Source organism: Schistocerca gregaria, chromosome X (assembly GCF_023897955.1).
Source record: "Schistocerca gregaria isolate iqSchGreg1 chromosome X, iqSchGreg1.2, whole genome shotgun sequence".
In the NCBI taxonomy this organism is placed as follows: domain Eukaryota; kingdom Metazoa; phylum Arthropoda; class Insecta; order Orthoptera; family Acrididae; genus Schistocerca; species Schistocerca gregaria.
This window is the reverse complement of record NC_064931.1, coordinates 419258181-419280189: the sequence shown is the minus strand read 5'-3', so window position 1 is coordinate 419280189 and position 22009 is coordinate 419258181. Positions and strand designations below refer to the sequence as shown.

The 22009-nt window shown below is 42.2% G+C and overlaps 1 protein-coding gene across 1 annotated transcript in view; it reads left to right on the top strand.

The window, feature by feature from the left end:
- The first annotated feature begins 5725 nt into the window (after nt 1-5725).
- The window catches only part of LOC126298620 (uncharacterized), a 109142-nt gene continuing 92858 nt past the window's right edge, over nt 5726-22009 (top strand). The window contains exon 1 of the mRNA XM_049990025.1: nt 5726-6025. Within this exon, the coding sequence (XP_049845982.1) occupies nt 5806-6025 (220 nt within the window). The 5' untranslated portion in view covers nt 5726-5805. The remainder of the gene's footprint in view (nt 6026-22009) is intronic.

Below are 22009 nucleotides of genomic sequence, written 5' to 3'. Positions count from 1 at the left end.
GGAGTGCCGAAGAAAAACCCTACAGAACAAATTAACACAAGAAAATGCCATCATCACAAAATCCGACAAGGGTAATTCAGTAGTAGTTATAAACAAACAGGAATACATTGGCAAAACATTAGAATACCTCCAAAGCACCAACATCACAGAATTAAGAAGTGTTCCAACAAACCGCTACCAAAGTAAGGTACAGAAAACCCTGGAAAACACATAAACAATTTTCGCAAAAATACAGATTAAAAGAATGATATAGAAAAATTCCAAGACCCCCTACCCTAAAATCATTGCCTAAAGTTCAACAACCTGGAATATCTGTTCTTCCACTGATAAACTTAGCAAAGCAACAGCATACTACTTAGCCAAACACACACACACACACACACACACACACACACACACACACACACACACACTGGCTACAGACAATATACTAGTACACTGAAAACAGAAGTCTAAAAAATTTAAGTGAATAATAGAAAAAAATGAGAAATGAAAACATACCAAACACAGCAACATTGAGTTCATTTGACATAATTTTCATGTACACAAACATCCCAACTGAAGAAACCATATACATCATAGAAACAAACCTCCAACTACAAGGAAACATGCCCAATATAAACATACAAGAAATATCAGCCATACTCAGGCTCATCGCAGAGAAAAACTGCTTCACATTCAACAACAGATTTTACTGTCAACAAGATGGATTACCCATGGGATTTCCAATCGGTGGCCTCCTAGCTGACATGTTCCTCACTCAGATAGAAAAACAAATATTTGACAAAATAGTAATACCAAAACAATACAAAATAATATATTGGTACAGATATGTAGGTGACATAAATTGCTTAATAGATGAACCACAGTCTCGCATAACAGAACTTTATGACAAAATAAACTCTATCCACCCACAAACGCAGTTAAGTATAGAGACACAAACAGATGAAAAGCTTAATTTCTTAGATCTCAACCTACACAAGAGAAACAACAAACATGAATTCACAGTCTAGAGAAAACCCACAGTCACCAGCACCATTATTCATAACCAATCCAGTCACCCCATAACTCACAAAGAAGCCAGCTTCGGATATTTACTACATAGACTGAACAAAATACCCATAAACAAACATGAATACACACAAGAACTGAACACAATAAAACAAATTTCAGAGGAGAATGGTTATGATGCAAAGAGAGTAAATAAAATAAACCACAAAATACAAAAACGAACAACACACACAAAAAAACACAATACAACATATATCAAATCAGCAGACAGTACGCAACAAATTGCACATAATGACTTACAACAACAAAGTCACACACAGAGTGGGTAATATACTAAAGAAACAAGGACTCAACATAGCATACAGAACCAACAACACAATACAAAACAGACCTGGACGAAATACCACCAACACTGACAAATACAGCCAGTCCAGTATATACCAACTTATTTGCAACTACTGTTAATCTGTATATGGGGCCAAACATGCAGGAATTTCAAAACAGGTATACAGAACACCTCACAGCACTGAAAAGCAATAGCTCACACTCAACATTTGCAGATCACCTGATAGCACACAATCACCACCCAACAAACATTGAAACTTACACATCCTTAAAACTAGTAGCAGCTTATAGCAAAAATTAACGATAGAAGAAAACTATCACATCCAAAAATCAATAGCCCAAGAAAAGAAAGTACTGAATGAATTCACATCACTGTGCAAGAAAACCTTCTTCACCACAATAGAAGAACTATGCAAATAACACCCACACCAAAACTACTCCTGGGGAAAAAAATTTCTTTCTCCCTCCCTCTCTCTGCCCCCCCCCCCTCTCTCTCTCTCTCTCTCTCTCTCTCTCTCTCTCTCTCTTTCTCTCTCTGCCCCAGTCCCGAAAACACACACACACACACACACACACACACACACACCACAGACGCCAAATACATTTCAAACTCAGGCGCCTCACCCAGCAAATTCACGCTACGAAACAAATGAATACTACACAGCCACAAAAACACGTAATGGAGGCGAAAACTCTGTAAATGTTTTGAAAAATCGGCGAAAGTGCAGTGTCAAGCGACCATAGGTCACGAAATCAGCCTATTCACTTCGCCAACAACATATGAGAAAGCGCCACAATATCAAAACCGTTAAGTTACACACAAAAAAACGTAATATACACTCATTTCCGTTTGTAAATGCATAATAAACAGAAAAATAAAAATTATGTTTTGCTGTTTGCAGATGAGAAGTTGTAGATTGTGTAGCACAGTAGCTACCATAATGAATGTCTAATAAAATAACGTGAGGCATGTAAATTAATGCATACATCCACTCTTTCTGCCAATTAAGCTGTAAGTAGAACTTTGTCATAATGCTATTAACAACAATCAGTGCATCAAGTCGTTAATACATATCTCAACTGTGAACTATGAACAAATGATGTATAATATTTTACAACAATTATTCATTCACAATTGTAAATATTATATACCATAAGCGTCGCTAAATGGTAATATGTAACAACAATTTTACAGTTAGAAAATAAAAACTAACCCACTAAAGGTAGCACAAAAAGTTCTGAAACATGTGTGGGTGAAACAAAACAAAAAAAATGTGTCTTGCATAAGGCGGAATTCTTCGTCCTATCAGCAAACTGATTCTTTAAATTAGATGATGTGGCATGACTGGATAGCTCAGCTGACGAGGTGTTGGTTACTCATTGTATATTCTCTAAATAATAATATGTCTGTAAACTGATCTACTTTAAATTGCATACTACTCAGTTTTGTTTAAATTACTAGTATTCACCTCTCCTCACATATATATCACACAGGGTCGTATGTTTAGTAGTTATTTAGGCGTTCCATTCTTGAACAGAAAGAACAGAATGGGTGGAAACTGTGGGGTCCTGCCCACTCGTCTCTTATAGGGTGCCTGTTGGATGCCGCTTTCTTGGTTAGCTATACAAAAATCCAAGCAAATCACATTAATGGTTATTATAATAAAGTAGATTGACAATTCTTAACTTGTGTTTACAAGAACGTGTCGCAAGTGATTGGCGACATGCAAGCAGTCAGTGTCCTTCGGTAATTACAATGTCCATGTAAGTTATTCACACTCGCTGCTAGTGCCTCTGCTGACATCCGTCTTCTAGTGTCCGGGTCTGCTAGTGCCGGTCTAGTACTGTCCGGCCGAGGCTGGCAGGAGCGACGCTTATATTCTCTTCGTACAGAGGCCGCTCCTGTCCTTGTGCCGTGCTAGTCAGCGGGCTATTGGCTGACGTCGTCTCACAGCCTTCTCTGCTCTTGCGTTCTTCATCTTCGTGCCGGCGCTTGTCGTTAAGCCCGAACAGAAGCCTTAATCTATGATACAATAACAAGAACCCTCTGCTACACACTTCATGGTGATTTGTGGAGTATAGATGCAGATGTCATTGTCACATGACAACGCTCGATCCTTCCAACGGCCAGACTACTTTTACATCCATATGTTTATTCTACAATCCACTCTCAAATATTTGGCAGTGGGTGCATAGAACCACTTTCAGACTATTTCTCTATCGTTCTGCTCTCGAACAGTAAGTAGATAAAATGAACACCTAAATCTTTCTGTGCGAATTCTGAATTCTCTTATTTTACCATGGGCGTCATTTCTTCCTATTCAGGTAGCACTCAACAAAGTATATTCGTAGTCGAAAGATAAAGCTGGTATTTGTATTTTTTCGAAAAGGTCTCCTGAAATTAAAAACGTCTTTGTTTAAATCATTGTCACCCTAACTCATGTATCATATACGTGACACACCTTCCCCTGTTTCATGATAATACAAAGCGAGCCGTCCACCAATTCTATATAGTAAAGATCCCATACTACGCTGCAGTACATCAGACGAGGATGGACGTTACGGAGATGATAGATAAACTCCAGTGGAACACACTACAGGAGAGACGCTCAGTAGCTCGGTACGGGCTTTTGATGAAGTTTCGAGAACATACCTTCTCCGAAGAGTCAAGCAGTATATTGCTTCCTCCTACGTATATCTCGCGAAGAGACCATGAGGATAAAATCAGAGAGATTAGAGCCCACACAGAAGCATACCGACAATCCTTCTTTCCACGAACAACCCTCCGCCACACACCGTCAGGTGGCTTGCGGAGTATGGATGTAGATGTATATGTAGATGTAGACGTATGTAGTGTAGGCACTCTCTTCAGTAAATTTACTGAATTCTACATCTACATCCATACTCCGCAAGCCACCTGATGGTAGCTCTATCGTTTCTCTCTTCCATTCCAATCTCGTATTGTTCGTGGAAAGAAGGATTGTCGGTATGCTTCTGTGTGGGCTCTAATCTCTCTGATTTTATCCTCATGGTCTCTTCGCGAGATATACGTAGGAGGGAGCAATATACTGCTTGACTCTTCGGAGAAGGTATGTTCTCGAAACTTCATCAAAAGCCCGTACCGAGCTACTGAGCGTCTCTCCTGCAGTGTGTTCCACTGGAGTTTATCTATCATCTCCGTAACGCTTTCGCGATTACTAAATGATCCTGTAACGAAGCGCGCTGCACCCCGCTCGATCTTCTCTATCTCTTCTGTCAACCCTATCTGGTACGAATCCCACACTGCTGAGCAGTATTCAAGCAGTGGGCGAACAAGCGTACTGTAACCTACTTCCTTTGTTTTCGGATTGCATTTCTTTAGGATTCTTCCAATGAATCTCAGTCTGGCATCTGCTTTACCGACGATCAGCTTTATTTGATCATTCCATTTTAAATCACTCCTAATGCGTACTCACAGATAATTTATGGAACTAACTGCTTCCAGTTGCTGACCTGCTATTTTGTAGCTAAATGATAAGGGATCTTTCTTTCTATGTATTCACAGCACATTACACTTGTCTACATTGAGATTCAATTGCCACTCTCTGCACCATGCGTCAATTCGCTACAGATCCTCCCGCATTTCAGTACAATTCTCCATTGTTACAACCTCTCGATACACCACAGCATCATACGCAAAAACCCTCAGTGAACTTCCGATGTCATCCACAAGGTCATTTATGTATATTGTGAATAGCAACGGTCCTATGACACTCCCCTGCGGCTCACTTGAAATCACTCTTACTTCGGAAGACTTCTCTCTATTGAGAATGACATGCTGCGTTCTGTTATCTAGGAACTCTTCAGACCAATCACACAATTGGTCTGATAGTCCATATGTTCTTACTTTGTTCATTAAACGACTGTGGGGAACTGTATCGAACGCCTTGTGGAAGTCAAGAAACACTGCATCTACCTGTGAACCCGTGCCTATGGCCCTCTGAGTCTCGTGGACGAATAGCGCGAGCTGGGTTTCACACGACCGTGTTTTTCGAAACCCATGCTGATACCTACAGAGTAGATTTCTAGTCTCCAGAAAGGTCATTATACTCATTTCTAAGTGTCCTACTAATAAAATGCAGTCTACGGTTCTCCGTCCCCCACGACATCTTCTGTGTGAAGGCTCAAATTTAGGTGTTCGTAACTGCAATCCATGGTATTTAATTGACTTGACAACCTTTAAATTGGCCTTGTCGGGTAATGGAGATGGACACTATTTTCTTTTGTTTGCTCGTTTTGAATTGGCGCCGCGCTGCGCGCAGAGCACCGAATGCCGCCGAGCGGCGCTGCCGTCGGCAGCGCTGGCAACGCGGGGCGGCACCTCACATATTGGCAGTAGTGCTGAGGGGTCGGCGAAGTCGCGCGGTGCATCTGTCGCTGCAGTACTCAGGTCAGATATTTTTTCCGCAAATGTCACAGCCTATGGTTGCGATTGCGGGGCCCAGCGGCGTGAACCCACGCCGTCGAAAGTTAGTCGACCAAGATGTTCCTGCTGTATTGCGTTCGAAAAAAGCTAAGCGAGCGCGTCTTTCCCGTCGCCAGCGCAAGCAGCGCATTATTGAAGAGAATGAAAAGTACCAACAGCTTGTACTCTTCTGGATAAGAATCATCAAGTACTTCATGAATAAGGGTGAGTAAATCAGCAAGGCTCCGTCCACTCGTACAGGCTTTACCACGCGCCTATCTGTACATTACACTTTCCCACGGAAAACTTTTGTGTATTTCCGTGAAGGCTGGCGGCAGCTGATAAACGTCTTGGATAAACATTCAATTGTTGAAGATACTACTTGCGCAAACTCATTTTGCACGGTAAAGCTTGTACTTGTTGACTTGATACGTCATGAAGTCCAGTCTCTTGTATCAATATTTTTGTTTTATGACTGACCCTGTTGAATAATTACTATTATGCTTTTGTCAGGTACCAAAAGAATGTAGACCAAAATGAGAAAAAAAGTTGAGGGAGTAAAGATTATAGTCATATTGCATGTTATTTGAATATTCTTTTCAGTCTTCATATTTCTTGTAATGTACATTATTTACGTTTAAATTAGTAAAGTGCACTGAACACAAATTTTGCATAATTAACTGTTGCAAACAGTCATTTGTTGTATTATTTGTTTTTGTTCTGTACTAAGCGTACTGGAATTCAAGAGTCTTTTACAGCAGCTTCGTTTTCCTTTTATTTACAAAGCATCATCAGTGGTGGCTGTTGTTTATTACTCCTTCTCACATGTTTTAAAATCGACAAATTGTCCTTTCTTTGTTGGAATTGGTTGCAGTGGAGAACACTTGGTTACGCTTATTCCCTTCGCCATTTTTCGGTTGTAGGAACCCTCTTTCTCTTTGCTGCTCTCACGTTATTTTGCACATCACTTTCGCAAAACCTCACGCAAGAAAATTTACTGTGGTTTCACTCGTTTTGCAGGACACAAAAACGCTGTGCTCAGTACAACACAGGTGAAAGAACTATAATTATGTCTATAGAGGCAACCTGTATGAAGTTGAACAAAGTGCAGTTAAGTGCACATAACACAAATGTAGCAAAAGGAAACCGGATCCTAAAACCGAAAAATCAGGAAACGTGACATTGCAACCAGCTTTTTTCTAGCGACAGCTCCAGTCAACAACGAGGAAAAATCCTCAGAAGCTATAAAACGGAGGAACGAACACCAACCGCCACTCATGACATTTTTTAAAAATCGAAACGCATTTGGTGTAAAACTTTCTTAAACTGCAATACGCTCAAGACTGAGAAAAACGAGTAATAACTGACATTGGCATTAGTACTATTTGAAGCATAATTTTTTCATGTATTTTAGCTTCATCTGAAATTAAAATGACTGTCACAGACAAAAATGCTTATCTTCAAGAAGTTCAACGTGTCTTTCAGTGCTGCTCCAGAAAAAACCGTCGAATACACTACGGAAATAATTATACTACTGTTACTATAATTATATCGGTAAAGGCTTCTATTATAAGGTGTTATCAACCAAACAATGTACAATGGAATTAGTTTCATTCCAAAAGTTATAATAGCGAAGGAGAGACGTAAATAATAGATAAGTTGTATAGTGCTGACACTATATCTTGGCAGTCAACAAACGAGGGCTTTGACCTCCGGGTGGGAGAGGAGCGGAAAGGGAGAATGAGCCCCACCTCCCTCTAGCAGCCTACTTCCGTTTTCTGTGTTGTACGAGTCGTACTCGAACTCTGTCATGGATCGTTCCAAAATAAGAAAATAAATGACGAACGACACAGACATGGACGTTGGCAGAAATTAATCCAGCTGGAGGGAGGGGGGTGAACATAAATGAATTGGCCAGGTTGAAGACGTGTCATGCCAAGAAAAGTAAATTTTGTAGGTGACACATAAAACTTTCAATATCCGAGAGAATAATCGCGGTTATCCATTCAGTATATGAATAAAAAACTCTGTATTCCAGATTTGGGGGAGTGACGATGAGGCAAGTCTCCCCCTTACGGACATAGTCCCCTCTGTAAACTCTAGAAGTGTGTAACGCCCTGTATGACGGGTTGAACTCTGCTGGAGGCAATATCAATGTAGTATCTGAAAGTCTATGGGGGAAAGCCTTCCCACTCTTTCTCAAGAGCCGAAAGCATAGAAAGTGGTGATGTTGGATGTGGGTTTGGGGCGAAGCCTATGTTGTAACTCATCCGGAAGGGGCTCCATTGGGTTGACGTTGCCATTCCCTACAGGCGAATATATTTCAGAAATATTATTGTCTACAAACCATTGCCTCAGATATGATGCTTAATGACGGAGTACATTGTCATGCTAATACAGTCATGACCACGAAGTTTCCTGTACTGTATACAGTACACAATGACGTAAATTTGTTCATCTACTTCCACATTTAGCGTTTCCTTGAGCTCAGTTACGGGTTCACATCATTACCACGAAAAACGCCTCTGGGAAACGAAGATGGACTAAATTTTCCTCCAGAATAGAGAAAAGTGGCAACTTGTCAGGGCACTAGCCGAACCGAGACGACCAAAGAGAGCAATACGAGGCTCAGATGGCCTCATATACGACTCGCTTGGCCAATTTGAATTTTATGCCGACATATACGAACACCACATGACAGCTCTGCCCCACAGGATGCAGATGACGCAAGGGATGAGGCGGTATCAGGCAACGAATCGCCGACTTTCTCCAACTCCCCACACAACAGAGGCCTTTTGTTACCACTCCCGCTAAAGTTAAAAAAAACTCATCAGATAGACGAACAATTCGTCGCATATCAAGAACTCTGTGAGCAACGCCGATGTTAATCATCTTCCGAGAAAGGCCATCATTCCCTTAACTCGAATTGGCAACAGGTGCTTACTCAACGGTTACTTCCTTGCAAACTGAAGATGATGAAGACGATCTCTGTTCCAAAAAGAAGAAAAAAAGCAACGTTGCCAGACAGCTACCGCCCCATTAGTCTGTTACCCACACTCGGTAAAATATTGGAACTGGTGCTGCTACAGCGTCTCAAAGACTATCTGGAAGAAAATAACATCATCCGCCACGAACAGTTTGGCTTCTAGACACTGCTATCTTCGGATCTTCAGCTCCTTCGGATCACAGAATCCATACAACTCAACCTGAATAGACAAAACTCGACAGTTGGAGTTTTGCTAGGTATCGAAACGGCATGCTATCGCGTGTGGCGTAACAAGCTTATAGTCAAATTAGTCGACTGTTACATCAAGCTGATGGACAACTTTCTGCAGGACAGGCGTCTTTTTGTACAAATCGATGGGAAGAAGTCATCACTGAAAACTGTCTCAGCTGGCTCGTCTCAGGGATCGGTGATCTCGCCATTCCTTTTGTAATTTGTGAGTTAACGACGTTCCCAACATTCAGCACGACACCGCCAGTCTGTAAGCCGATGACACGGCCTTCCTAACCTCTGGGAGGAACATCGAACAACGTGTCAACAGGATGCCGCGACAACTTGACGTCACCGAACAGTGGGCGAAGAGTAATAAAACCACCCTAAACCCTACAAAAAATACTGTTTACGAAGAAACAGCCGGAACTGAGGATGCGACTTGTCATCAATGGACAGTCAATACCCTGAACTACGACGACGAAATACCTGGGAGTGATATTGGATAAAGGGATGACTTTTACCCCACACGTACAAGACAGAATATTGAATACTATGAAGATGATACGGGCACTCATGCTGTTTTTCACGGGCAGGAATTTAAACCTATCAACGAAATTAAAACTTTATCGAGCAACAGTACAACCCTCATTGCTGTACTGCTCGACGTCTTGGGTAACAATATGTGACTCTAATATACGTAGTTTGCAACCACTACAAAACAGGCGTTTGGAGTGGAGCCTAGGCACCCCAAGGTGGGCAGGACGAGAGAAATACACGAGCTGACTGGAGAAAAATACGTCGCTGAGAAGATAAAAGACCAGACAACCCGTCTTTTCCAAAAATTAGACGAGTACCGGGGTATTGTCCGCCAACTTGCGAATGTGGGCCAGGCCCAACCACCACATTGCCACAAATAATGCCTCGAGCCATTATTGCACCCCCACAGCGCCAGCAAAGATAATGCAATGTTCAGTTATTCGGTATCTTATATGTAAATAATTACAGTCAATCACTCGTACGATTACCTAACCAACACATTCACAGGCTTTAAGGACCCACTTAGAGCCCAAGTTCCTTTGCAAGCAAATACACAATAAAGCGAAACTATGTCCCATACCTTGCTTCCTCAGAAGAAAAAGTCGCCACACTCTAGACACAACACGCAAAAAAAAAAGAAAAAAAAGAAAAAAAAAAACACTCCCATACCTCAACACCATCTCTTCCGTACTTCACTGATGGTGCTAAACATGGTGGCAAGTACCACTCTCCAGTCATTCATCAAACCGAACCCTTCCATCGGACTGCCTTAAGGTAAGCGTAATTCATCAATCCAGATTATTTCTTTCTAGTCATCCACTGTCCATTGGCGTTGGTCTTTACACCACCTCAAGCGACGCTTAGTGCTGACGACAGAAATGGCTTACGAGGAGCTGCTCGACTGTTGTACTCTATTCTTCTTAACTTTTTGTAATTCAATTAATGAATTGCTTATGCATGTTGGTGAAGGCGGATCGCTCTCCAATTGTACCGCCTCCATTTTTCCGTTTGTTTAACAGGGTGTACCAAAGCTCTCCCGTCCACACTGATTTTCGACGATGTTATAAGTTGCGCTAGGGACCGCATCTACCTTTTTTCGAAGTTAGCAGGCAACTACGCTGTTATGCGGCGGCTCGTTTCGGCCCACTCAACATCTGTCCTTCAAGTGTAACGAGCGATTAACGGAGTTTATATTTCATACCTGCCACAACAAATTTGTGTTCGTGGGATCTCTATTCTAATTCGAACGTTTGACTTACGCTATACGTACTCGTTTCGGAATATCGTTTCTACGTCTTCCGTTAACTATACGTGGTTAACATTATGAAGACAATTAATAACATTTGTGAAATACAACTTTGTTTGCGGAAAACATAATGATGTTCGAAGTCGCCAGTTTTTCCACGACAAACGACTTTCAACTACTTATTATATGCATTATTGTTGCAACTGATTGCCAGGAATTATATATGAATTACAAAAACAAATACTAAAAAAAAAAGGTTGCATGGCGCGAGATTCGGTCCGGGACCTTCGGATTACGAACCCAAGCGCTTACCGCTGCACCACGACGCTGTAGAAAATTATTAATAGTAGGGAGTATTTCACTGCAACGGTTTCTTTTAACTGTCGATTTTCTCGACAACGGCTGAGAAGCGCATCTTGGTGCTTTGCCACATTACACCTCTGGCCATGAGCTTTCATTATGCACAGTATGAATCGAATCTGAATTTCACAATTGGCGGCCTCCCCTTCTAAGTTCCAGGGGACTGATGACCTCAGAAGTTAAGTCCCATAGTGCTCAGAGCCATTTTGAACCTAACAGCCTGGGTTAGAATCCCGGCTGGGTCTGAGATTTTCTCTGCGTAGGTATTGGGTGTTGGGTTGTCCTTATCATCATCATTTCATTCCCATCGACACGCAAGTCGCCGAAAAGGCGCCAACTCGAAAGACTTGCACCGTGCGACCGATCTACCCGGCGGGAGACCCTAGCCACACGGTATTTTCATTTACTGTGTTATAACAATCTGTTTCAATCTGTCAATGACCAAGAAACAACTCGAAAATGAATATTAAAATCTGACGAATCACTGTTTGTTTAGTTTAGTTATGCCATGTTCCGTAGATAATTTTCACGATTATATCGATATGACCTCCCCCCATGAACCACGGACCTTGCCGTTGGTGGGGAGGCTCGCGTGCCTCAGTGATACAGATGGCCGTACCGTAGGTGCAACCACAACGGAGGGGTATCTGTTGAGAGGCCAGACAAACGTGTGGTTCCTGAAGAGGGGCAGCAGCCTTTTCAGTAGTTGCAGGGGCAACAGTCTGGATGATTGACTGATCTGGCCTTGCAACATTAACCAAAACGGCCTTGCTGTGCTGGTACTGCGAACGGCTGAAAGCAAGGGGAAACTACAGCCGTAATTTTTCCCGAGGACATGCAGCTTTACTGTATGATTAAATGATGATGGCATCCTCTTGGGTAAAATATTCCGGAGGTAAAATAGTCCCCCATTCGGATCTCCGGGCGGGGACTACTCAGGAGGATGTCGTTATCAGGAGAAAGAAAACTGGCGTTCTTCGGATCGGAGCGTGGAATGTCAGATCCCTTAATCGGGCAGGTAGGTTAGAAAATTTAAAAAGGGAAATGGATAGGTTAAAGCTAGATATAGTGGGAATTAGTGAAGTTCGGTGGCAGGAGGAATAAGACTTCTGGTCAGGTGACTACAGGGTTATAAACACAAAATCAAATAGGGATAATGCAGGAGTAGGTTTAATAATGAATAGGAAAATAGGAATGCGGGTAAGCTACTACAAACAGCATAGTGAACGCATTATTGTGGCCAAGATAGATACGAAGCCCACACCTACTACAGTAGTACAAGTTTATATGCCAACTAGCTCTGCAGATGATGAAGAAATTGAAGAAATGTACGATGAAATAAAAGAAATTATTCAGATAGTGAAGGGAGACGAAAATTTAATAGTAATGGGTGACTGGAATTCGAGTGTAGGAAAAGGGAGAGAAGGAAACATAGTAGGTGAATATGGATTGGGGCTAAGAAATGAAAGGGGAAGCCGCCTAGTAGAATTTTGCACAGAGCACAACTTAATCATAGCTAACACTTGGTTTAAGAATCATGAAAGAAGGTTGTATACGTGGAAGAACCCTGGAGATACTAAAAGGTATCAGATAGATTATATAATGGTAAGACAGAGATTTAGGAACCAGGTTTTAAGTTGTAAGACATTTCCAGGGGCAGATGTGGACTCTGACCACAATCTATTGGTTATGACCTGTAGATTAAAACTGAAGAAACTGCAAAAATGTGGGAAATTAAGGAGATGGGACCTGGATAAACTGAAAGAACCAGAGGTTGTACAGAGTTTCAGAGAGAGCATAAGGGAACAATTGACAGGAATAGGGGAAAGAAATACAGTAGAAGAAGAATGGGTAGCTCTGAGGGATGTAGTAGTGAAGGCAGCAGAGGATAAAGTAGGTACAAAGACGAGGGCTGCTAGAAATCCTTGGGTAACAGAATAAATATTGAATTTAATTGATGAAAGGAGAAAATACAAAAATGCAGTAAATGAAGCAGGCAAAAAGGAATACAAACGTCTCAAAAATGAGATCGACAGGAAGTGCAAAATGGCTAAACAGGGATGGCTAGAGGACAAATGTAAGGATGTAGAAGCTTATCTCACTAGGGGTAAGATAGATACTGCCTACAGGAAAATTAAAGAGACCTTTGGAGAGAAGAGAACCACGTGTATGAATATCAAGAGCTCAGATGGCAGCCCAGTTCTAAGCAAAGAAGGGAAGGCAGAAAGGTGGAAGGAGTATATAGAAGGTTTAGACAAGGGCGATGTACTTGAGGACAATATTATGGAAATAGAAGAGGATGTAGATGAAGACGAAATGGGAGATACGATACTGCGTGAAGAGTTTGACAGAGCACTGAAAGACCTGAGTCGAAACAAGGCCCCCGGAGTAGACAACATTCCATTAGAACTACTGACGGCCTTGGGAGAGCCAGTCATGACAAAACTCTACCAGCTGGTGAGCAAGATGTATGAGACAGGCGAAATACCCTCAGACTTCAAGAAGAATATAATAATTCCAATCCCAAAGAAAGCAGGTGCTGACAGATGTGAAAATTACCGAACTATCAGTTTAATAAGCCACGGCTGCAAAATACTAACGCGAATTCTTTACAGACGAATGGAAAAACTGGTAGATGCAGACCTCGGGGAAGATCAGTTTGGATTCCGTCGAAATGTTGGAACACGTGAGGCAATACTGACCTTACGACTTATCTTAGAAGAAAGATTAAGAAAAGGCAAACCTACGTTTCTAGCATTTGTAGACTTAGAGAAAGCTTTTGACAATGTTGACTGGAATACTCTTTTTCAAATTCTAAAGGTGGCAGGAGTAAAATACAGGGAGCGAAAGGCTATTTATAATTTGTACAGAAACCAGATGGCAGTAATAAGAGTCGAGGGGCATGAAAGGGAAGCAGTGGTTGGGAAAGGAGTGAGACAGGGTTGTAGCCTCTCCCCGATGTTATTCAATCTGTATATTGAGCAAGCAGTAAAGGAAACAAAAGAAAAATTTGGAGTAGGTATTAAAACTCATGGAGACGAAGTAAAAACTTTGAGGTTCGCCGATGACATTGTAATTCTGTCAGAGACGGCAAAGGACTTGGAAGAGCAGTTGAACGGAATGGACAGTGTCTTGAAAGGAGGATATAAGATGAACATTAACAAAAGCAAAACGAGGATAATGGAATGTAGTCAAATTAAATCGGGTGATGCTGAGGGAATTAGATTAGGAAATGAGACACTTAAAGTAGTAAAGGAGTTTTGCTATTTAGGAAGTAAAATAACTGATGATGGTCGAAGTAGAGAGGATATAAAATGTAGACTGGCAATGGCAAGGAAAGCGTTTCTGAAGAAGAGAAATTTGTTAACATCGAATATAGATTTATGTACCAGGAAGTCGTTTCTGAAAGTATTTGTTTGGAGTGTAGCCATGTATGGAAGTGAAACATGGACGATAACTAGTTTGGACAAGAAGAGAACAGAAGCTTTCGAAATGTGGTGCTACAGAAGAATACTGAAGATAAGGTGGATAGATCACGTAACTAATGAGGAGGTATTGAATAGGACTGGGGAGAAGAGAAGTTTGTGGCACAACTTGACTAGAAGAAGGGATCGGTTGGTAGGACATGTTTTGAGGCATCAAGGGATCACAAATTTAGCATTGGAGGGCAGCGTGGAGGGTAAAAATCGTAGAGGGAGACCGAGAGATGAGTACACTATGCAGATTCAGAAGGATGTAGGTTGCAGTAGGTACTGGGAGATGAAGCAGCTTGCACAGGATAGAGTAGCATGGAGAGCTGCATCAAACCAGTCTCAGGACTGAAGACAACAACAACATCGATATGATGTGGAAAAAGTCAGATTACAAGATTTACAGGGTGGTCCAAAAGTCCAAAAACACCCTCATAAAATTCAAATGGAGTAGCAAACAAAGAAACAGAGTCCCTACACATGAAGAACGGGAAGGGGGAAACTTTATAGACTATGCCACCAACATGGCGGCCATCTTGAAAGCCGCCATCTTGGATTCAACTCCAAAATCTCACATGGGAATGTAGTCATGTGACATATCAAACAGATAGAGAATTTCACCAGAAAAACAGTGCCGTTGTTATTTTAAAAATAGCTTTATTCATTCTCAGATTATAGCCAGTTACTTGTGGTAGTGGTGGGACGCTCGGCAGCATGTGTGTTATGTGCCGAAGGGACATTACGTCGATGTTACACAGTCCCGAGATACCACCAACAGTCATAGGAATGGCTCGATATGTTGTCCATTAAGTTGGATTGTTAATGCTATCCTCCGAACCCAGTCCTGATGAACTTTGACCAACACACCTGGCTGAATTTGACCACACGCATCAACAATGCGCTGCTTTAGATGATGCAAATCCCGTATTTTCACAGAATAAACCAGTGCTTTGACATGACCCCAAAGATAAAAATTCAAAAGAGTCAAATCTGGTGAACGTGGTGGCCACTCCACAGCACCCCTACGACCAATCCACTTTTTAGGGAACTGCACATCCAGGCATGCTCGCACATTCTGCCCATAATGTGGTGGGGCTCCATCATGCTGGAGGAAATGTCCCGTCCTCCGTTAACAACGAGGGAAACACTTCTTCATCCAATAACCTCAGATAACCGTTGGCTGTTAACTGAAACGTCTCCTTTGAACAATTGTACAAGACTGTGCTTAAACAGACAATATTTTTAGCGCAACGCAATCTGACTTTCAAAAATCCCTACAAAAGAATGGCCCTAGCTATCATGAACCTATACCTTTCACAAATCACTTACCTCACAAAAATCTTCGTTACTCGAACTACTGCAATAGAGCGAGCGCCACTACTGCCAGCTAAATAAAAGATTCAAACTACGGCAGGCTCTAACTACTGATAGGCATAGTTAGCAAATGATAGATTGTAATAGAAAACAAACAATGTATGTACCTTAATAGTCATAATATATATAGCAGTTCATGACATCCAGTCTTACAAATTTCCAAACTCCGCCATTTTCTCTCCCCACATCCACCACTGCCGGCGGCTCAGTTCATTTTATAGTAGATGATTTTCGGTTGTACTCTTACGCTTGCCAAAAACGTACAAAATCCCCGATGGTATCATAAGTAAGCACAGCAAGAGTAGGTGAGGTTGAGAGAGGTTGGCTTGACGCCACCATTCCGACAGTGTGAAAACATTCTTCCATGGAGTTCTTGACGTCTCATAAAGATGTGCCGTTCTGCGACAGCTGTTGTTTACGCCTACATTTGAGATGTGAATCTGACCTTAAGGAAACCACCAAACACTTTAACATGGATGCTGGCCGGAGTTTTGAACCCTGGTTCTGTCGTGCGAGAGAGCAATGTCTGAAATAATGGGCCTCTCCACTAGGTGGCACGCCCGTACGTACACATACTCTCGTACAATATGGCTATTTGAAGAAGGTGAAAATCTGTTTCATCTGACCTGTTATCTGACCTGAAATGATGTACCCTACAGAAAATGTTCCAGTAATATTTTGCAATTAGAAACACATACATTAAAATTCTGGCAAGAACTACGTCCAGAGGAACACATAATGCATAGTGAATATCTGAACTATTACACTTTTACCTTACTACATTTACCTCGGTCTCCGATACTTATGGCGCCTGTAAAATTTCGTCTTTTTTATTGTTTCCTCTTTCGCTGTGTAGCCTCGCCGATGGATCATGTGCAAATAACATAATATTATCGTATGGTATTCAGGATGATTTCCCCCAACCAGCTCAGTCTTGTGCAATAGGCGTGTCAGTTGTGTAACAGCTGATTGCTTTCAGCCCGTTCAGAGGTCAGTAGAAAGTTCGTAGCGCATTTCCGGACCTATTCTGCGACTCAATGAGTCGTATGGCCACCTGCTGGGTACAAGGAATACCTCTTCAGATTCAGTTTCTGACTGCACAGTGCAAGAACATATAAATCTTCAACTTCAGTTATCCGTCGAGATTTTTTCTACGTCGTTCTTCCTTGTGAATACTAAAACGAATATAAAATACTACCGAATATGCTATGTAATGCTGAAGTAATTTATAGAAACAGTGCAGCAAAAAATTCTGAATTGTCGAGGTAGTTTCCGTACTGACCGCGCAGGAAAACATTTGCCATTAGTCTACGATTATTCCCCTCTTAGAATATAGGAATGTAGACGTTGGGAGTAACAAGCTAATCTCTTAGACATAGTCAGGCGATTTCCTTTTACTCCAGTCTTTGATCACAATATAAATTCCTTCGGCGATGACCGGTTTCAGTTAGTAATGGCCATCTTCAGCAGTTTACAGAGCCTTTTGACTCTGTCGTAAGCCAGACATGGCACTAGTTTCACCAGCTGAATCATAGTCGTGAATATAAACCGTGAGCCAGGTACTGTGAAATGTTTTTTTGTTCCACTCATTATCACAATATAAATTCCTTCGACGATGACCGGTTTCAGTCTGAAGATGGTCATTACTGGCTGAAGCCGGTCATCGGCCAAGGAATTTATATTGTGATCAAAGACTGGAATAAAGAAACATTTCACAGTACCTGAATCAATGTTTATATTCGCGACTATGTCGCAGCTGGTGAAAGTCAGGGGAGGTGGCCCAGAGATTAAGACATTGCTCTCGTTATGGGGAACGGGCTTAGGATGTACATCTGGCCATCCAGATTTAGGTTTTCCATAATTCCTCAAATAATAGTGGTGAACGTCTACTAATTTCGACATCCTCTCTACCGGTCTAAGACAGACGACTCTTATTTGGGGCAAATCCTCTTCCGGCTTCCAAGATTCATGTTTCCTGTTTCTATAAATTACTTCAGACAAGTGCTAGGATAGTCCCTTCAGGAAAAATACATATGATTTCCTCCCCTCTCCTTGTGCAGCTGAACTTGTGATCCGTTTTTAACGACGTCAGTATCGCTAAGAATTAAATTCTAACTTACCCTCATTTGCTGCATGGAGTAGCGGGAGCTCCTTCAGACTGGTTTCATGCAGCCCGACACGTCTTTCTCTCCCGAGCCAAACTCTCCATCTCAGAGCAGTACTTACACCGCCCGTTATCGACTATTTGTTCAACATATTTCAATATCTCTCCTCCGCTACGATTTTTGCCCTCTACGACTCCCTCTAGCTATTCCTTGATGCCATAATAAATGTTCCATATTTCTGTACCCTCTTCTAATCATATTCTGGGGATAACCTCCACATGTCTTATCGTATCAGTCTGCTTAATTTTCAGCATCGTTATCTATCACATCATCTCATACTCTTCGACTCTCTTTTCCGGTTTTCTCATAGTCCACGATTCAGTTTTATAGAGTGTTGTGACCCAGACACACCTCGTTCTTCGTCAGGTTAATGTCCATTTCTTCTTAGTAGTGGACTCCTTTAGAGAGAAATGATTTCTGTGCTTGTGCTAGGCTGCTGCTTATGTCAGTCTTGCTTCATCAGTCAGGCTTTATTTCACTTCCAAGTGAACAGAATTCCTTTACTTAGTCTGCTACATAGTCCTCAGTTCTGATGTTAAGTTTATCATGATTCTCATTTCTGCTACCTCTCCTTACTTTCTTTTATTCTTAGTCATTATGCAGCATTCATTAGGCCATTCATCCGATTCAACAGGTTCTGTAATTTTTCCTCAGTTTCACTGAGGATAAGTGTCTTCAGCTAAACTTGTCATTAGTATTAGGACAAAGTCTGTTCTGCCCCACTCTGCATTGTTGCCAGATGTATCCAAGATGGCGGCGACGACGTAATGGCAACAGTACATAACGTCATCTAAGATGGCGGCCATGGCGTAATTCGAGATGGTGTATTTTGGCAGGAAGATTGAATTTTGGCAGAAAGAAAATTAATTGGAGTACCTCCACTAACCTAACCGCCCTCCCCTCACATCCCCCAGGAAAAACAGCAGGTTGTTCAAATTCCAAGAGGATAATGCATGACACCACGGTTATCTCTACTAACCTAAAAAAATCGTGGGAAGATGGGTCACTTGGGTTACCTTCACTAACCTAAGTCATCTGACCGCCACCACTTCCTAGGAACTGGTACCAAGTTTGAATTTTGGTGGTAAAGAAAGTTCAATTCACATATCTCTACAAAGCGAACAAAATGGCGCGAAAGAAGGGACACTGGTACTACCTCCACTAACTTAAGTCTCCCGACCGCCACCACCACCTAGGGATTCGTGGGAAAAGGACTTTACCAGTGCTGGGCACAAGTCTTTATCATTTTGCATGCAGCAGTCTTTATTTAAACAATTTCATGGGGTACAACCATCCAGTCTGTTCACCTCGTGGTCCAGAATCCGACTAACCTAATACACACAACCACCAGCAGAGGGCACTGTCGTCCAAGATGGTAGACATGACATCAGCTGATGACGCAAGTACCGTTATCCAAGATGGCGGCAAACAGTGTGCTCACCGTGAAGTCAGGACCTAGTACACAGTACTACCACCAGAGAGTGCCAACGTCTGTTCCATGAAATAATCTAAGATGGTGGGGGTAAATGGTGGGAAAATGATTCTGCCTGTGGTGGACATGAGTTTTTATTTTGCAGGCAGTGTCTCCACCATGAGATTTAGAGTTCAACTAACATAGTATACAATACTGTTACCAGAGGGTGCTGCCATCCCTCCTGTGACATAATTTAATATAGTGGTCTGGGGTGGGGGAAAATGGTGGGAAAAGCACTCTGCCTGTGCTGGACATTGTGCAGGGAGATTCTCGACCATGAGATCTAGAGATCAACTGACCTAGTACTCAGTACTGCCACCAGAGGGTGCTCTCTTCCCTCATGTGATGTAATCCGAGATGGTGGTCTGGATGGGAAAATGGCGCGAAAATTACTCAGCCTGCGCTGGGCTGCAGAGAAGAGTGAGGAAGGAGTGTACTCTATTTATTTTTGAACATTTTATTTCGGGATGGAGTATATTTATGACACTGACGCAAAACACTCACCCTGGTGTGCTTGGGGGCATAATACACAGTCTGCAGTCCTATAACCTACTTCTAAATAACGCCATCCAGACATGCAAACAACTCCTAATTTACCGAAATCATTTCAGCACAGACATGCAAACTGCTCCTAAATAATGCAGTACACTGATGTCCAGGCATGAAATCGTAAACTGTCCAAATAACACATACCACAGCCTCCAGACCTGGTCACAAAATAATGCAACAGACATGCAATCAACGCATGCAAGCACCACCCCCCGCACCCAGTCCACTGGACCTCAGAAAAGTTACCAGTAGCCCCCGTGAAGTGGTGCGGCCGTCAGATGTCAAAACAAACACAGACACCCATCAGGGTCCCACATGCTTGAGGCGGCGGCTTCCCTTTCATACTTAACACCAGAGAAATTTCTCTCGAAATACGTGTTCTCCTAGACACCGCTGATTATGCAACACGGCCACGGTGCGGTCGCTCCAGGGGCGTGCAAGCCATTACAGCCACCATCCGCTGCCAGACGCAGGTGAAAGTTGTTTCTATTTTTGAGTATACAGTAAGCATTATACCGACATCACAGAACTCCAAGGCACACTCACGCTGGTCTCATACATGCGATGCCTCTGGGCAGCATGTGCCTTTACCACTGATTACAGAGTAGCACAGGGAGCATTGTTCCTAGTGCAGCATGAGAGACGTGTCTAACCCTGTTTAACTGTCCAGCGTGATTGATGCAACACCGCGAAGTGCACGCTACAAACCTTCGCAAGCACGTCTAACAAGGTTCTTAATCTTATACTGCTGTCACATGACTGTATAAAAAATAAGTACCGAGTCAACCTCACGGAAATTGTATAGTGTTCCGAAAATAGTTAACGCTCACTTTCTTGATGTCACAGCTTGTATGCAGGACATTTATTGTCCTAACAGAACCTGTTTACGAAAATAACGCAGAATAACGTCGAATACAGTCTTAGTTGTGGACCTAATGTGCTACCCAGTCCATCACATGTTACCCTTCCTGCTTTCAACACTCATAAACGTTCAGTCTGCTATGTAGAGCCTCCTATATTTCACCACAAAGGATGTGAATGAATCAAGCATTATGATTGGATCTTATCGAGTTTACCCACCGAATTACTGTTGCTGCCGGTATCGAAGCACTGTCCGCCTTTTTTCCTTCTGCAGACGAGACTTTCTGCTGTTATTTTACACAGATTGCCATATTGCACTGGCAATTACATCTTACAAACTACCATACATATCGTCAAATACGGAAAGACTCCTACTCGACTACACTGCCCTCCCACGGAGGACAGGGGCTTCAATATTAGTGCGCGAAACCGAACTCCAACCCAGCAGAATATCACCGCATACCATGTTGAGGCAGTAAACATACAATTCGTATCCTGTGCCAAATAAAATCATCCCTTTTACATCATTCGTACATATACCGCGAAGATGGACAGTACTGTATATACTCCTCGAGATTATAATATACCATTTTCGCGGTACTTCTTTATATCAAGCACTAGGCAACATCCTACCGATCGCTAGCACAACATAATTCCCAAGATACAAACTGGAAATTATTTCTCTACAAATCCGAAACTTTAGCTATGTTGGACATGCTGTAAACCAATGACTAACTAGAAACTTGTCACATCTGCGAAGACATTTTCTCTGCAACTCGAAACAAATAGAGCAAACTGATATTTCACTCTGAAATACCGATTTCGGTGATGTAGTAGATTCCAAATCCAAAAGTGTTAAGGCTTTCGTGGCCACTTGTTGACAAACTGCCTATTGGCTTCTGTCTCGGATTCTTCGGCCGACGTTCATCTAATGATTTTTCTGACGTTTCGCCAGC